The sequence below is a fragment of the Silene latifolia genome, chromosome 11 (genome assembly GCF_048544455.1).
Source record: "Silene latifolia isolate original U9 population chromosome 11, ASM4854445v1, whole genome shotgun sequence".
NCBI classification, from domain to species: Eukaryota; Viridiplantae; Streptophyta; class Magnoliopsida; order Caryophyllales; family Caryophyllaceae; genus Silene; species Silene latifolia.
The window spans coordinates 119,342,606-119,356,731 of NC_133536.1; the positions used below are offsets into that span (position 1 = coordinate 119,342,606).

The 14,126-nt window shown below is 38.9% G+C and overlaps 1 protein-coding gene across 1 annotated transcript in view; it reads right to left on the reverse strand.

The window, feature by feature from the left end:
• The window catches only part of LOC141613872 (uncharacterized), a 61,513-nt gene extending 60,650 nt beyond the window's left edge, over window positions 1–863 (reverse strand). Inside the window, exon 1 of the mRNA XM_074432614.1 lies at window positions 119–863. Coding sequence (XP_074288715.1) covers window positions 119–863 — 745 coding nt within the window. The remainder of the gene's footprint in view (window positions 1–118) is intronic.
• Window positions 864–14,126: the final 13,263 nt, after the last annotated feature.

A 14,126-nucleotide genomic window follows, 5' to 3' on the forward strand; every position in this document is an offset into this window, starting at 1 on the left:
ACTACTCTCAGAACAAACTATACCATGTTGATCTTCAATCTGAATGACAGTGTTTCTCAGGCACTTTTTCCTGATAATACCATGGAAATATGTTGAGTTTGTATCCCCCTCCTCTAACCATTGAGCCTTGGTTTTTGTTGTAAAAAGTCTGTCTCTGTCCTTACGAATCTTCCGAGTTTTGCCATAACATCAATCTCCTTGGTAATCAGATCAGTACTAGTAGGATTCCCACTTAGCTGCATCTGAATATCATTCAATGCTTTCTCAGTCTCCACAGTTTGAACCTCAATGTCAGCATAACAATTTTTGTTCAATTCTTTAAGGACAGGCTTCAACTCCTTAAGTTTTTTAACTATACAAAACATCTTGGTGCCTAAGATATTCCTGCCCCAAATCTCCTGAACTTTAGGCAAAAATTCAACAGCCCCACTCCACATGGCAAAGTATTTGAAGCTCCTATTCCTCAGAGAAGTAAGTCTGTTATTATAAACAACACAAGGGGTATGATCCATCACTCCTTCAGGGTAAAAATGCCCAACCATTTCAGGAAACATGGTAGTCCAGTAAGAATTGATGAGAAACCTGTCCAACCTACTATATTTCCTATGCAGATGATCTTGTTTATTCGTCCAAGTGTAGAAAGCACCAGTTGCCTGAATATCTACCATATCACAAGTATTCATGCAATCCACAAAAGCTTCCATGTCTTCAGGCTTAGTCTGACCACCTAGCCTTTCATCAGGATTCATCACTATGTTAAAGTCACCTACAATAGCCCAAGGTTCATTACATCCAGCAGCATAACTATTCAACCAGTTCCATAACCCAAGTCTGTCAGTTCCTTCATTAAATGCATATGTCATAGTTAGAAAGAAGCATTTCGCAGTTGCTTTGATACGAACTTTAGCATGGATAAATTGAGGGTCATAATGCAAAACCCACACATCAAACAACTGAGGTTTCCATAACAGCCACACCCTTCCTCCTTTGTGTGTATGACAATTGGTAGTGACACACCAACCATCAAACATGTTGAGAGAAATATTACTCACATTAGTACCATTTATTTTAGTCTCAAGTAAACCAAACAGGCCCTCTTGAATGATTATTCATAAAACATCTAACCAACTTCTGTTTATTTACATTATTAAGTCCTCTCACGTTCCAAAAGCCTATGCTATTCATTAGAAACAGGTTGTTTGGGGGGGTCACCAGTTTGTGTCACCTGATTCTGTTCTCTCTCAATAGCATCCAGGTCAATTACATCGTCAATAATCTCATCCTGGTCACTCTCCTCAATCTCCTCGTCGATTCTTTGTTGGAGTTTTAGGTTGTAGCACAGGTAATCCTTGTCGATAAAACATTAGTGACTTTAGGGATCTGTCTCCAAACCATCTTCCCAGTTGGTTTGGGTGCCTGTTTGGTTTGAGATCTCCTACATTCATTAGTTTCATGTCCCATGCCCTTACACTTCAAACAAATGCTCGGTTTCCATTCATATTCCACTTTGATCTTCAATAAACTACCATTCTCATCCTTGAATTGCACACTAGTTGGAAACTTATGCCCTACATTCAGTTCTATCATTACTCGAGCATATCCCAACCTAGTTTTCTCCTCTGTGGCTTGATCAGTTTTAACAAATGGACCAACTAGACCAGCTATTTTGGGTAAACATTTACCCCAAAATTTCAAAGGCAAACCATATAGTCGCATCCAAGCAGGTACCACTTTAACCTCTTCTTTCAACAGATCAATATCACTTTGCCATGGCTTAATCACCAACGGTTTATTGTCAAACATGTGGTATCCAGCCTGTAAGACTGCATCCCTATTCTTCATTTCTTTAAACCGGACCAAAAATACACCATTTGGTAAGAAGGATATCTTATCAATGCCATATTTATTCCATATACGATGAATAAATCCTTCTAATACCTCCCATGGAGGATTGGCACCTAAAACAAAACATATCACCGCTTGACTCCAATATTCTACCTCCTCCTGTACATCTTCCTTGGAAAACTGAAGGATTTGAGGTGCATCTTCGCTTGGTTGATCCAAAACAGAGGGAACCTCTGTTTCAGGCTGTGTGACAGTTTGCACGATTGAACCAGTTTGCTTATCTCGCTTTGTACCCACCTGAGTATTTTCAACAGGTGTCTCTTCATCATCAAAGGACAATCCCGGAACTCCATTAACCTCATGCATAGGTTTTGTACGTACTACATCATTCTCCGAAGGTCCCTGTTTCTTCCCTTCAATACGGTTGCTACTCTTTGTTTTATTAAATTTGGTACGTTTAGTAATCATAGATTTCTTGTTACTTGATTTCTTTGCAGAATTTCGAGCCATATTGAAGAGAAATCAAGCCCTAGTTGAGGCTGCAAGTCGTCTCCAAGATCGCCTCAAAATCGCCTCTCATTTATATAATTCTTGAGGAAGGTCAATTGTATAAATGCATAAGTCTTCGCGTTATAACAGTATTACATTAGACTTAAATTAAAATCGATGCACATGCTTATTATTTATTCTTCTTTTCGCAGTGTAGAACACGTTTATTTTACTGTTACAACAAATGGTTGGAAATAACGAAATCCCAATGCCAAGTGCCACACTTGGACGCGAGTCCGGGCTGAAAGTTTTTATGAACAACATGAATCAGTACACGCGACTGAAGAATGATGGGTCCAACTTTGCGGATTGGGAGGCAGCACTACGGAATGCTGCCATTGCTGATGGTAAGCTCAAGTACTTAATTGTGCCAATACCGGTAAACCCAGGCCCCAATGCGGGAGTTAACGAGTCACTTGGTTATAGTGATTTCGTTATGGAAGCGGGTGCGATAAAGAACGTACCCATCTTTGCAATGGAAGCCAATTTGCAGAGACGCTTCATTGCCCAAGGTGCGAACAAGATTTTCACCACGCTCACTAACGAGTTCTCAAAAGCACCGAGGATCGTTACTTATGAGCATACCTGTCGCTTCTTTGATACGAAACTCCAGAAGGGCCAACCGGTTAGCCCACACATTCTTAACATGATTGAGAATGTCGAGAAATTGGAGGCACTTGATTGCAAAATCAGTGAGAGCATTGCCATTGACCGAATGCTTCATTCTCTTCACGATGGTTTTGCCCTTTTCAGGGCGAACTACTACATGAATGACTTGAAAAAGAGTCCTCATGAGCTACACTCTCTTCTCGTACAGACCGAGAAGGATATGAAATTGAGTGGGAGCATGAAGCAGGATGTTCTCACGATTTCCAACAAGGGTAAAGGTAAAGGCAAAGCTTCAGGCGACCTAACTGTAGGTAAGCTAAAATTCAAGAAGCCAGGAAACGGTAAGAGTGGGCCTGGTGAGACTAGTGGCTCACAGGGCAAGGCAAAGAGAGAGCGGTGACATTGAGTGCCACCATTGTCACAAGACTGGACATTGGAGGAGGAACTGTCCCGTGTACCGTGAGGACATTAAAGCAGGCCGCGTCGTTCCTGTTGGTATGTCATCTTATATTCATATGATTGAGATTAACCATGCAAGTTTCGGAACTTGGGTACTTGATACTGGTTGTGGTTCTCATCTGTGTAATCATTTGCAGGGCCTAAAAAACATCACACCTCTCGGAAAGGGTGATTTGGACCTGCGAGTCGGGAATGGAGCTAGAGTTGCTGTTGTTTCGAAGGGAACATATGTAATCCAACTCCTTAGTGGTTTTGAGTTATTTTTAAATAACTGTTACTATGTACCCAGTTTGTCTAAGAACATTATTTCAGTTTTCGTACTTGATAAGGACGGTTTTTCATTTTTAATAAAGGATAATAGCTGTATTTTCTCTTTAAATGAAATGATTTATGGCAAAGCAGTTTCCATGAATGGAATTTACATCTTAGATCAAACCACGGAAGTATTCTAGGTAGCACCAAAACGGACACGGACACGGATACGGACACGACACGGACACGTGATACGGCATCCCATGAAATTTAGGACACGGGACACGCTATTTAAATTTAATAAAAAAACGTATGATTTTATTTTTTTAATGTATTTGATACTAAATTTAATGTATTTGATACTAAATTTAGGTAATTGAAGGTAAAATTCGACCTTTACTATAACTAATTCTCATTTCCCACCTAAACCAATCTTCTAAGCAATCTCTTTTGACAATTTATTCCTCGTCTAAACTATAACATGTTTAGGCATGTGTCCGACGAGTGTCGGGTGTCCGAGTGTCCGACACGGTGTCGGACACGGGACGGCTAGTTAGGAGGAGTGTCCGTGCTACCTAGGAAGTATTACACGTGAATAATAAGAAATTAAAGGTTGGTGACAAAGATCAAACATATCTATGGCATTGTCGAATGGGACACATAAATGAGAAACGTTTAAAGAAACTCGTCGATAATGGGACTATTCCCGCATTCAAATTTTCTACATATGGCACGTGTGAATCATGTCTCATTGGCAAAATGACTCGAATTTCCTTCAAAGGTGTTGGAATGCGCGCTAGTGACCTATTAGGACTCATACATACTGATGTTTGTGGACCTATGTCAATTACCGCTAGAGATGGCTATAGATATTTTATCACTTTCACGGACGATTTGAGTAGATACGGATATGTCTACTTAATGAAGCATAAAAGTGAGTCCTTTGAGAAATTCAAGGAATACCAGAACAGGGTTGAGAACCAACTGGGTTGAAAGGTTAAAGCACTCCGTTCAGATCGGGGTGGCGAATATCTTTCAAATGAGTTTGATCAACACCTTAAAGACTGTGGAATCGTTCTACAGTTAACTCCACCTCGAACACCTCAATTAAATGTTGTGTCCGAACGGAGAAATCGAACCTTACTTGATATGGTTCGATCCATGATGAGTCACACGGTAGTGCCTGATTCATTATGGGGTTTTGCTCTTTTGCCAGCTGCTCTTATACTAAACCGAAGTCCGACTAAAGCTGTCGACAAGACTCCATATGAAATGTGGAAGGGAACGGTCCCTAACTTGTCCTTTATTCGGGTTTGGGGCTGCGAGGCTTATGTCAAGTGGAGACACGAGGATAAGCTCAGACCGCGATCGGTCAAGACATACTTTATAGGTTATCCAAAAGGAACATTTGGTCATTACTTCTATTCGCCTACCGAACATCGAGTTTTTGTTGAGGCTAGTGCGACGTTCTTAGAGAAAGAATTTCTCGAGAACAAGACAAGTAATAGAACCTTCGAGCTGTCGGAGATTCCAGAACCAACAACCGAGGAACGATGGAGGAAGTGGTTCCTCCAACTAATGATACGGTTAATATTCCTAAGGAACCTAGGAGGTCGGGTAGAGTCTCTCATTCTCCGGACAGATACATTGGTATGGTCAAGAAGAATGACGTTTTACTCCTAGAGAGTAATGAACCCGCTACCTATAAAGGTGTTATGGCCTGTTCCGACTCAAAGCTATGGCTCGAAGCCATGCAATCCGAGATGGACTCCATGTATGAGAATGACGTATGGGATCTTGTTGACTTACCTAATAAGGTAAAACCTCTACAGTGCAAATGGCTTTACAAAATAAAGCGTTCTGTAGATGCGCAACCAGATACCTATAAGGCACGACTAGTGGCAAAAGGTTTCACTCAAGTGCACGGATTGCATTATGATGAGATTTTTGCACCTGTAGTCATGCTACGTTCCATTCGGATAATCTTAGCGATTGCCGCATTTCATGACTATGAAATTTGGCAAATGGATGTGAAAACCGCCTTCTTAAATGGTTATTTGGAGGAAGAGTTGTACATGGTGCAACCCGAAGGTTTCATAGATCCTGAACATCCTAAGAAAGTATGCAAGCTTAAGCGTTCCATTTATGGACTTAAGCAAGCTTCTCGGAGTTGGAATCATCGTTTCGACCAGGTGATAAAAGAGTATGGTTTCACTCGATCGGTTGAGGAACCATGCTTATATATCAAGTCGAGTGGGAGCAAGATTGTATTCTTGATATTGTATGTCGATGACATACTCTTGATTGGGAATGACATTCCTCTCTTATCTTAGGTTAAAGAATGGTTGAAGAACCATTTCCAGATGAAAGATCTGGGTGAGGCACAACGCATTTTGGGAATCCGTATCTACCGAGATAGATCACGACGGACATTATCACTTAGTCAGGAGTCTTATTTGGATAAGATTATTGAGAAGTTCAGCATGACCAACTCCAAGAAGGGGAACCTTCCAATGACGTCTGGGATGCAGTTGAGCAAGTCTCAGTCACCCACGACGCCTGAAGGGATTGAGCGCATGAGTTGTGTTTCTTATGCATCTGCAATAGGATCAATCATGTATGCCATGATATGCACACGTCCAGACGTGGCATATGCATTGAGTATGACGAGTCGGTACCAAAAGAATCCAGGTGAAACACACTGGATAGCTGTTAAAAATATCCTCAAGTACCTACGGAGGACTAAGGATAGGGTATTGACTTATGGAGGCGATACTAAGCTATGCGCAATCGGTTACGCAGATGCTAGCTTCCAAACGGATCGAGATGATTCAAAATCTCAGTCCGGGTTCGTCTTCACTCTTAATGGTGCTGCGGTCAGCTGGAAGAGTTCCAAACAGAGTGTTGTAGCAGATTCTACCACTGAATCCGAGTACTATGCCGCTTCGGAAGCAGCTAAGGAAGCGATATGGATGCGTCAATTCTTACAAGGACTTACGATAGTTCCTAGTTCGAATGACCCGATCACCATCTATTGTGACAATAGAAGTACCATCTTCCAGGCTAAGGAGCCAAAGTCTAGCAACAAATCTAGACATGTACATCAGAAAGCTCACCTGATCCGTGATTACGTGGAGCAAGAAGAGATAGTGATTGACAAGATAGCTTCGGATGATAACATCGCGGACCCTCTCACTAAACCGTTGAATTTTGATAAGCATGAAGGGCACGTTATTTCCATGGGAATTAAACGTGTTCCTGAGTTGTAGTAGTTGATTATGGATTTGATACATTATCTTTTTCATATACTATTTGTAACTTCATCGTTTTTATAATATTTTGTTTTTCATGTGGATTGTACTGACAACATTGAACGCCACAAAGTGAACTGAATTACATTATATTTTGTTTCATCCGTAATCGCCTTAATGAGCTGAAAACTCTGGCTATTATATTGTGCAGTCGATTTATGGTGGGTTCAACGAGCCATAAGTCAAACGGTTGACTGATCGATCACAAATGCGAGATTATAACGATACCTCGTAGGACAAATTTTTGTGAACGTAATGGAGTCCTAAATGTTTAAAACATTCGGTGCCAGGTCGTGGATAGGACATCCATTGTGTTCCTAGAGTCGATTCTTTTGACTATTGACTGTCTCTTGAGATTAAGGCAGTTTTTGGGTGACTTTGATTTCTTTCTCACGGTCTGCCGTAACTGGAGGCTAAGTAGATTTTTTCTGGGTCATTTCATACTGTGCTTATATCTGCAGGATTCGAGTTGAGGAAAATATCCAACCTTTATTAGGTATAGTTATTTCTCAGGGCCACTCGAGGAGTTATAACTGAAATGCATGGCCATGCTCGAATGATGATTCGTTTATCAGTTAAGTTACTCTCTAGTCGGGGAAACCACTCTTTATACAGATCACTTGTAAAATACGATCTTTGTGAATACAGATTTTGCAAATTGTTTTACATTGAGTGGGAGAAATTTTAGGATATGAGAACCGGTTATCGCACATACACTTGTGAGGACAAGTGGGAGTTTGTTGGAGCTTGTGTCCTCCACAAATTAGTGTGATAACATTTATAAATCTCTTATAGGTTCACAAGGGTATACTTCGTATTTTATCAGTTGATTAACGATTACCTAATAACGGTTGGCTTGCTAGAAAGTTTGACGTTATTATCATACTGATGGCGGTGATCAACTGGTCCCTAGAAGTCACACCTAAAGGATGTGTTTGACAAATGTGATTGTATGAAAATATAATCACATTGATGCCTTATATGACTAAACAGTTAGTCAACGTGTTGATGAGACGATTATTTAATGCTGATTAAATAATATAAGCTGAGACGAACTAACTGTCAATTCGTAAATTGAATATAATAAGTTATATTTAATTAATGTATATAATGTTAGCTTGGACGAATTAATATGTTAATTCGTAATTAAATGTAATCGGTTATATTTAATCAGCAAACGATAAATTATACGATATTGTCGTAATAAATTATTATTGACCCGTCTTAATTAATGCGGTATAATATAAATGACAATTTATATTTAATACATTTTATACATTTTGCATACTACCAAAAGAAGAAGATTTAAGCTCCTTATTTTGGGTATGTAGAAAAACCGAAACAAAAGGGAAATTAATCACTCTTAATTTCGGATTTATGGGCGGGAAAAATAAAAAAAAAATCGACCATCATCACTCCTTAGACACGGTTTAAAGGGAGTGAAGGGGGAATTTTTCTAACCTAATTTTTTAACTCATTCTTGCTCCTCATCTAAAAACACAAAACGAAAAACCCTAATTAATTTTTACAGAAAAATTTGGGGATCGATTCTAGCAAAGAACAAGGGCATATCTCATATCATCTTGGGTGCAACTGATAGGAGAATATCATTGCGATATTGTTCATAGTCCAAATTAGCTAGGACCGAAGGTTATTTCTTAATTCTCTAATTTTGTTTATGCAATTTATTTTATGACTAGTTATCATCTCGATAAATTCGTTATAATCCTTGAAGTTAAAGGGATGCATACAGATAAATCCCACATGTATGCATGTATATATATATATATGTATATATATATATGTATATATATATGTGTGTGTGTGTGTGTGTGTGTGTGTGTGTGTGTGTGTGTGTGTGTGTGTGTGTGTTTTTGTGTGTGTGTGTGTGTGTGTGTGTGTGTGTGTGTGTGTGTGTGTGTGTGTGTGTGTGTGTGTGTGTGTGTGTGTGTGTGTGTGTGTGTGTGTGTTTATAGCTGTTTTGTGCGACGATCTTAAGAAGGATTTTTGACCCACAAACCGTGACTGACTATGGGTGGTATTCGGTTGGTTTTGTCAAGGGTAGTGAGGAGAAGCTAGTGGTGGTCTTGGGTGGTGGACTGGGTGGTTGTAGGTGTCGGAAATGGGTGGTGAAGGAGGGTCGTACGGACGGTTTTATGGTTGTTGTGTGTCATATGTTGTCGTATTTACGCGGCTGTTGTCGTGCCTTGTGGTGGCCGTGTGGTGGTCGTGTATGGGTGTGGTGATGCCACAGGGTGGCCGTGACCTGGTGGGGATCGTGGTGGTGCGGTTGATGGTTGTTTTAGTGGTGTTTAGAGGGAGTAGGGTAGTGTTGTTGATGTTGTCGTGTTGTTGTTGGGCGTGGTGACTGTCGTGGTCCACCGTGGTTGGTGGTGGTGGCCACGGTGGCGGCAGTAGGTGGTGGTAGTTGGTTGTTGACCGAGTCTTAAGACGGGATTTAATAGCTTAAAACGAGTTTTATTTATTTAATTTAATTAGATTAGTTAGTAATTAAGTATATTTAATTACTTTAACTAGGTGACGGTTTTATGAACTGGAGTTATTATTGGATCGGGTTTGCTTATGGAGCTTGCAAAAAGGTAGGTTCATCCTACTCAGTTTCGATAATGTGTGTATTTGTTAAATGAGTTGTTTGTCATTAATTGCATTTGATGAGTCGGTAATTGTCACGTTATACGATATCTTGCATTTATTGTGTTTGTCATGTATATTGGAGGATATTGCGGTGTTGGTGGGTTACTTGTTCTATGGAGACGGAAGGCGGTTGGGAGACCGTCTTCCGCTTGAGTCGCCTATTGGGGTTTCTCACCCCAATAGGAATGTGCACATTAATGACTTGAGTTTGGAGGGACGCGTGTGGTGAGGCACGGCGTCTAGCAGAGGACCCGAGTCGCTCTTGGGCGCCACTGACGTGTTCGGAGTACCTTGTGTGATTGTGGTGTCGTGGACGTATTCCTGGCACCAGTGGTTGTGGGTACGTCTAGGCGTGTACCCGGAACGGCGTGACGGTTGGATAACTGTGTGTCATTCATATCATGGTCATATTGTCTACTCACGCACTTGAGTCGCGTCACACTTTCTTTTATCGTTACTGACGTTTGTGTGTCTGTGTTTGTCACCTATCTCTTTTGGGGTGGCCTGTGTCGATCCATATGATATCCTTTGGTCATATGGGGAGCAGATTATGTTCAGGTTGTTGGATAGTACGCGGGAGACGAGACTAGCTTGATGATATCACGAGACGAGTCTAGTTGGTTAGAAGAGTATAGATGTTATGAGTTGTATTTTATTTATTCATTTGGGTACATTTGTGTAGTTCATTAACACTATATTTATAATAAATGTTCTTTGATTGAAGTTTTGAAACACTACCTTGGGAAACCGAGACTGTAACGCTCCAGTTATCTTGGCCGGATAGTTGGAGTGTTACATTATCAATCGCTCTGGAAAATTCATAGTAGAAGGGAAGATACTTACGGGTTCCAAAGTCGGCAAAAGGTATTGAACCCGAGGATAACAATGACTTCCTCAGATACAAAGATTCTTTTTGTTCTTAAGCAGAGACAATATACGTTGAGGACATGCTACGTAGACGTGACAAACAGATCAAGTCGTGTCGAGTTCAAGCGTCACATTTAAACGGGTCACGAACACTTCAACCCAAACCCGACCCAATTAAATCTCGTGTCGTGTTCGTGTCGATCCAGTTACATTAATAGGTCATCAAACCTCAACTCTAACCCATTAATTTTATGTCGTGTTTTCATGTCATGTCATATTTGGAAAGTGTAAGTATATTTATGTGAGGATCAAGAAAACTTGGGATTAATTTAGTAAATATTTTATTCGTGTCGGGTTCGTGTGTAGAGTGCTCAACCCAAACCTAGCCCAATTAAATTTCGTGTCGTGTTCATGTCGACCCACTTACATAAATGGGTCGTTAAATGTTAACCAAACCCGTTATTTTCGTGTCGAATTCTTGTCGTTTTTTCGTGTCGTGTCATTGTTTGTCTGCTCTAATGCTGTGCCATAACAATAAACAAGAGTTAGGGACAGTCACTAAATCATGTTGAAATTTACCTGCCGAAACCAATTTTTATTAATGGCCAGCTTTATCTAGTTTTAAGAACAACGTCATCCGAGAGATTAAGGTTCTACATCGATGATAGAGACCACAAGTATCAAGGCCACAATAAGGACATTGTTTACAAAGAATTTTTCATAATTTACCAAATTAAGATGCCGTATTATATATTTTGCATGGAGTACCCAACTATTTTAAAAATGACATAAACTACTAACTGATGTTGTCATAGGTAATACTATTAGTTACCCGTGCAATCTATGTAATAGACTCAGAGATATTCCAAGATGTCTATAAGGAGCAAATACTCTTAATTGTAACAGTCTGTCTCATTATAGACGAACACTATCCGTCTATAGCTATAGACGGATAGTGTCCCTCTCACAAACTTAAGTGGGTAGTGCAAGTGGGGGTATTCATTTCCCACCCACTTGCACTACCCACTTTCATTTGTGAGAAGGACACTATCCGTCTATAGCTATCGACGGATAGTGTCCGTCAATAATGAGAATTTGTGTAATTGTAAATAGTCAAGGTATAATCATGTTGTAAGAGATCTAACATTTTCTCTCAAAGCACTAAATATATATAATTATGATAAATGTTTTTTGTAACATCATTCAGTTTTACGTAGTTGTAAAATAATTTACAAAAACTCATAAATATATGTCTCCATTATTAAGGGTTCTGATAAGGTTAAAGTCGTATCACCTAAATCACCTAAATCCTATAATACTACTAACAAATAGCTAGAGGTAAGTAAGGTATCGTATCCACAGGGAGGCGGTAATAATCAGTTTGGTAATGTCTAAGTTCGTCTTAAATGTAACAATTTTGGGGGGTTTTGATTGTTTGATTTCTAACAACTAATAACAATGTAAATGAATAAGACGAATTCAATAATATCAAAAGGTCTAGGGATTAGGTTCATTAGGTAGTTATTAGGGGTATGACTTAATTCATTGATAGAGCTAATTATGTTGTTTCAGATTATATGATCGGTCGATTCAATATTCCTTTACGTCTAATTTAACAAGCTGTCGCTATCATTATATTCTCTATTCAGTTATCGCAACCTATATTGATTCTTACCCAGTCGGTGAAAGTCTCAATTCCGTATGCTAATCAATTAACCCTAGCCAGTAATTAACTAACTAGATAAAGGGCAATAAATTGAACAACAACGAATAAGCAATTTTAATTATCAATTCATTAATTAATTCCCCTTCTAACAACCTAGATCCCCATTCACCCTAGATTAAAGGCTTAGCTACTCATACTAAAGGGAAGAACAACAATAATAATGATAAATGAAAACATAATTAAAAGCATAGAAGATGAACAAGCAATTGAATTATTAATAATTGAGTAAAGAATAGAAACAATACCGTAATAATAATGAAGAACAAGCTTAGAAGATTAGAACAATAAACTAAACTAAACTAAGTGTTCTAGAGAGTTTTTAGAGAAGTTCTACGAAAGTAGGTAAAAATAAGACATAGAATAAACTAAGGTACGATTTGGGTATTTATAGTAAAACATAACCGACTTAAGGAAATTTGCGGAAAATTCTGGAAACTAGTGGTTCCTCGATCGAGCCTTTGTGCACTCGATCGAGGCACCAATTTTTAAAAACCCCAACTCTCGACATTGTATATTTTAATCAGTTGAGCTGGTTCCTCGATCGATCCTCTCTTCACTCGATCGAGTATGAAGGTTCCTTGATCGAGCCTCATTGTACTCGATCGAGGCACTTCCTCTCGTCCACTTTCTTCGTGTTGTCTTCTTTATTTCTCTTCCTTCATTCTTCTAGGTTCCCGTGTCATGCTTCGAGTATTCCTTCACGCCCACTCCGCGATGCCCATTTCATTCCTTTGCTCCTTAAATGCATCATTCCTGCATTAAACATCAAATAGCGTAAGTATCGATATTCTAACATAAAAGGCATGTAAATAATATAATTTAGCACGAAACCGTATCAAAAGTAATTAAGGGGAGGCATAAATATGCATATATTTATTATGACTCATCAGGTTCATATTAGTGACCTCCACCATGTTTATAGAGAAAGCGTTTTGTATTTAATTAAAACCGGTTGTGCCTGTAACAATTAAAACGCTAGAGACATACTATAACTATGTCACTTGATGTTTTACTAATCGATGGCAAAACGTTTATGCTCAAAGCACTAATAGTTCATTGGTTATCATCTATACCAATCACAATTTTTTTTTTCATCAATGACAACAAAATAGGACTTTTTTTATCAACTTAAGAATATATTTTTTACAGATAATCCTAATAGAAGCCCCGTGCATCACACGGGCTTTTCAACTAGTTATTGTATGATTTTATAAGAACTAAATGATATTGCTTTGCTTTTCTTATTTGTAGGGAGGACTAACACTTTAGACTTTGGAGTGGTCTAATATTTTATGGTGTTCTTCATTCATACATGAAATTATGGATCTTCATACATGATCAAACATAAAGGTAAACTTTTTCAATGTTAATTCCCACTTATTATGATTGTTTGCGTACTTAATTATTACGTACCTATGTGCTTGTGTTTTCATGAATTGTTACTAATCGACATGCTTGATTTCACACAGATATCATCAAGAGAGTAATAGGACCAATCAAATACCGAGCCAATTCAACTTGGTATATACGGACTTAGGGAGTATGGAGTATATATTTATATGGAGTATGACCACACAATAAATTACGGAGTATATGAGAAACTTTTTTTAAAATGTTCGTTACTCCGTTGGGCATTTAAGTTGTTGTTCTCCTCTATATCAGTGTTTTTTTAATCTCATGTTTCTCCTGTTTCCTCTACAAATTTACTCTATCTTTTTATTTAGTTTATCGTCATTTAATATAAGTCAGCTTCGTTTAGTATATGTGGTAGCGTTCGTTTAGTAGGAGATCGTAATTGGAGCAAGTCTAATATTGGGGCTTGGGTGTACTTGAAGCTACAGTCTTATAGACAA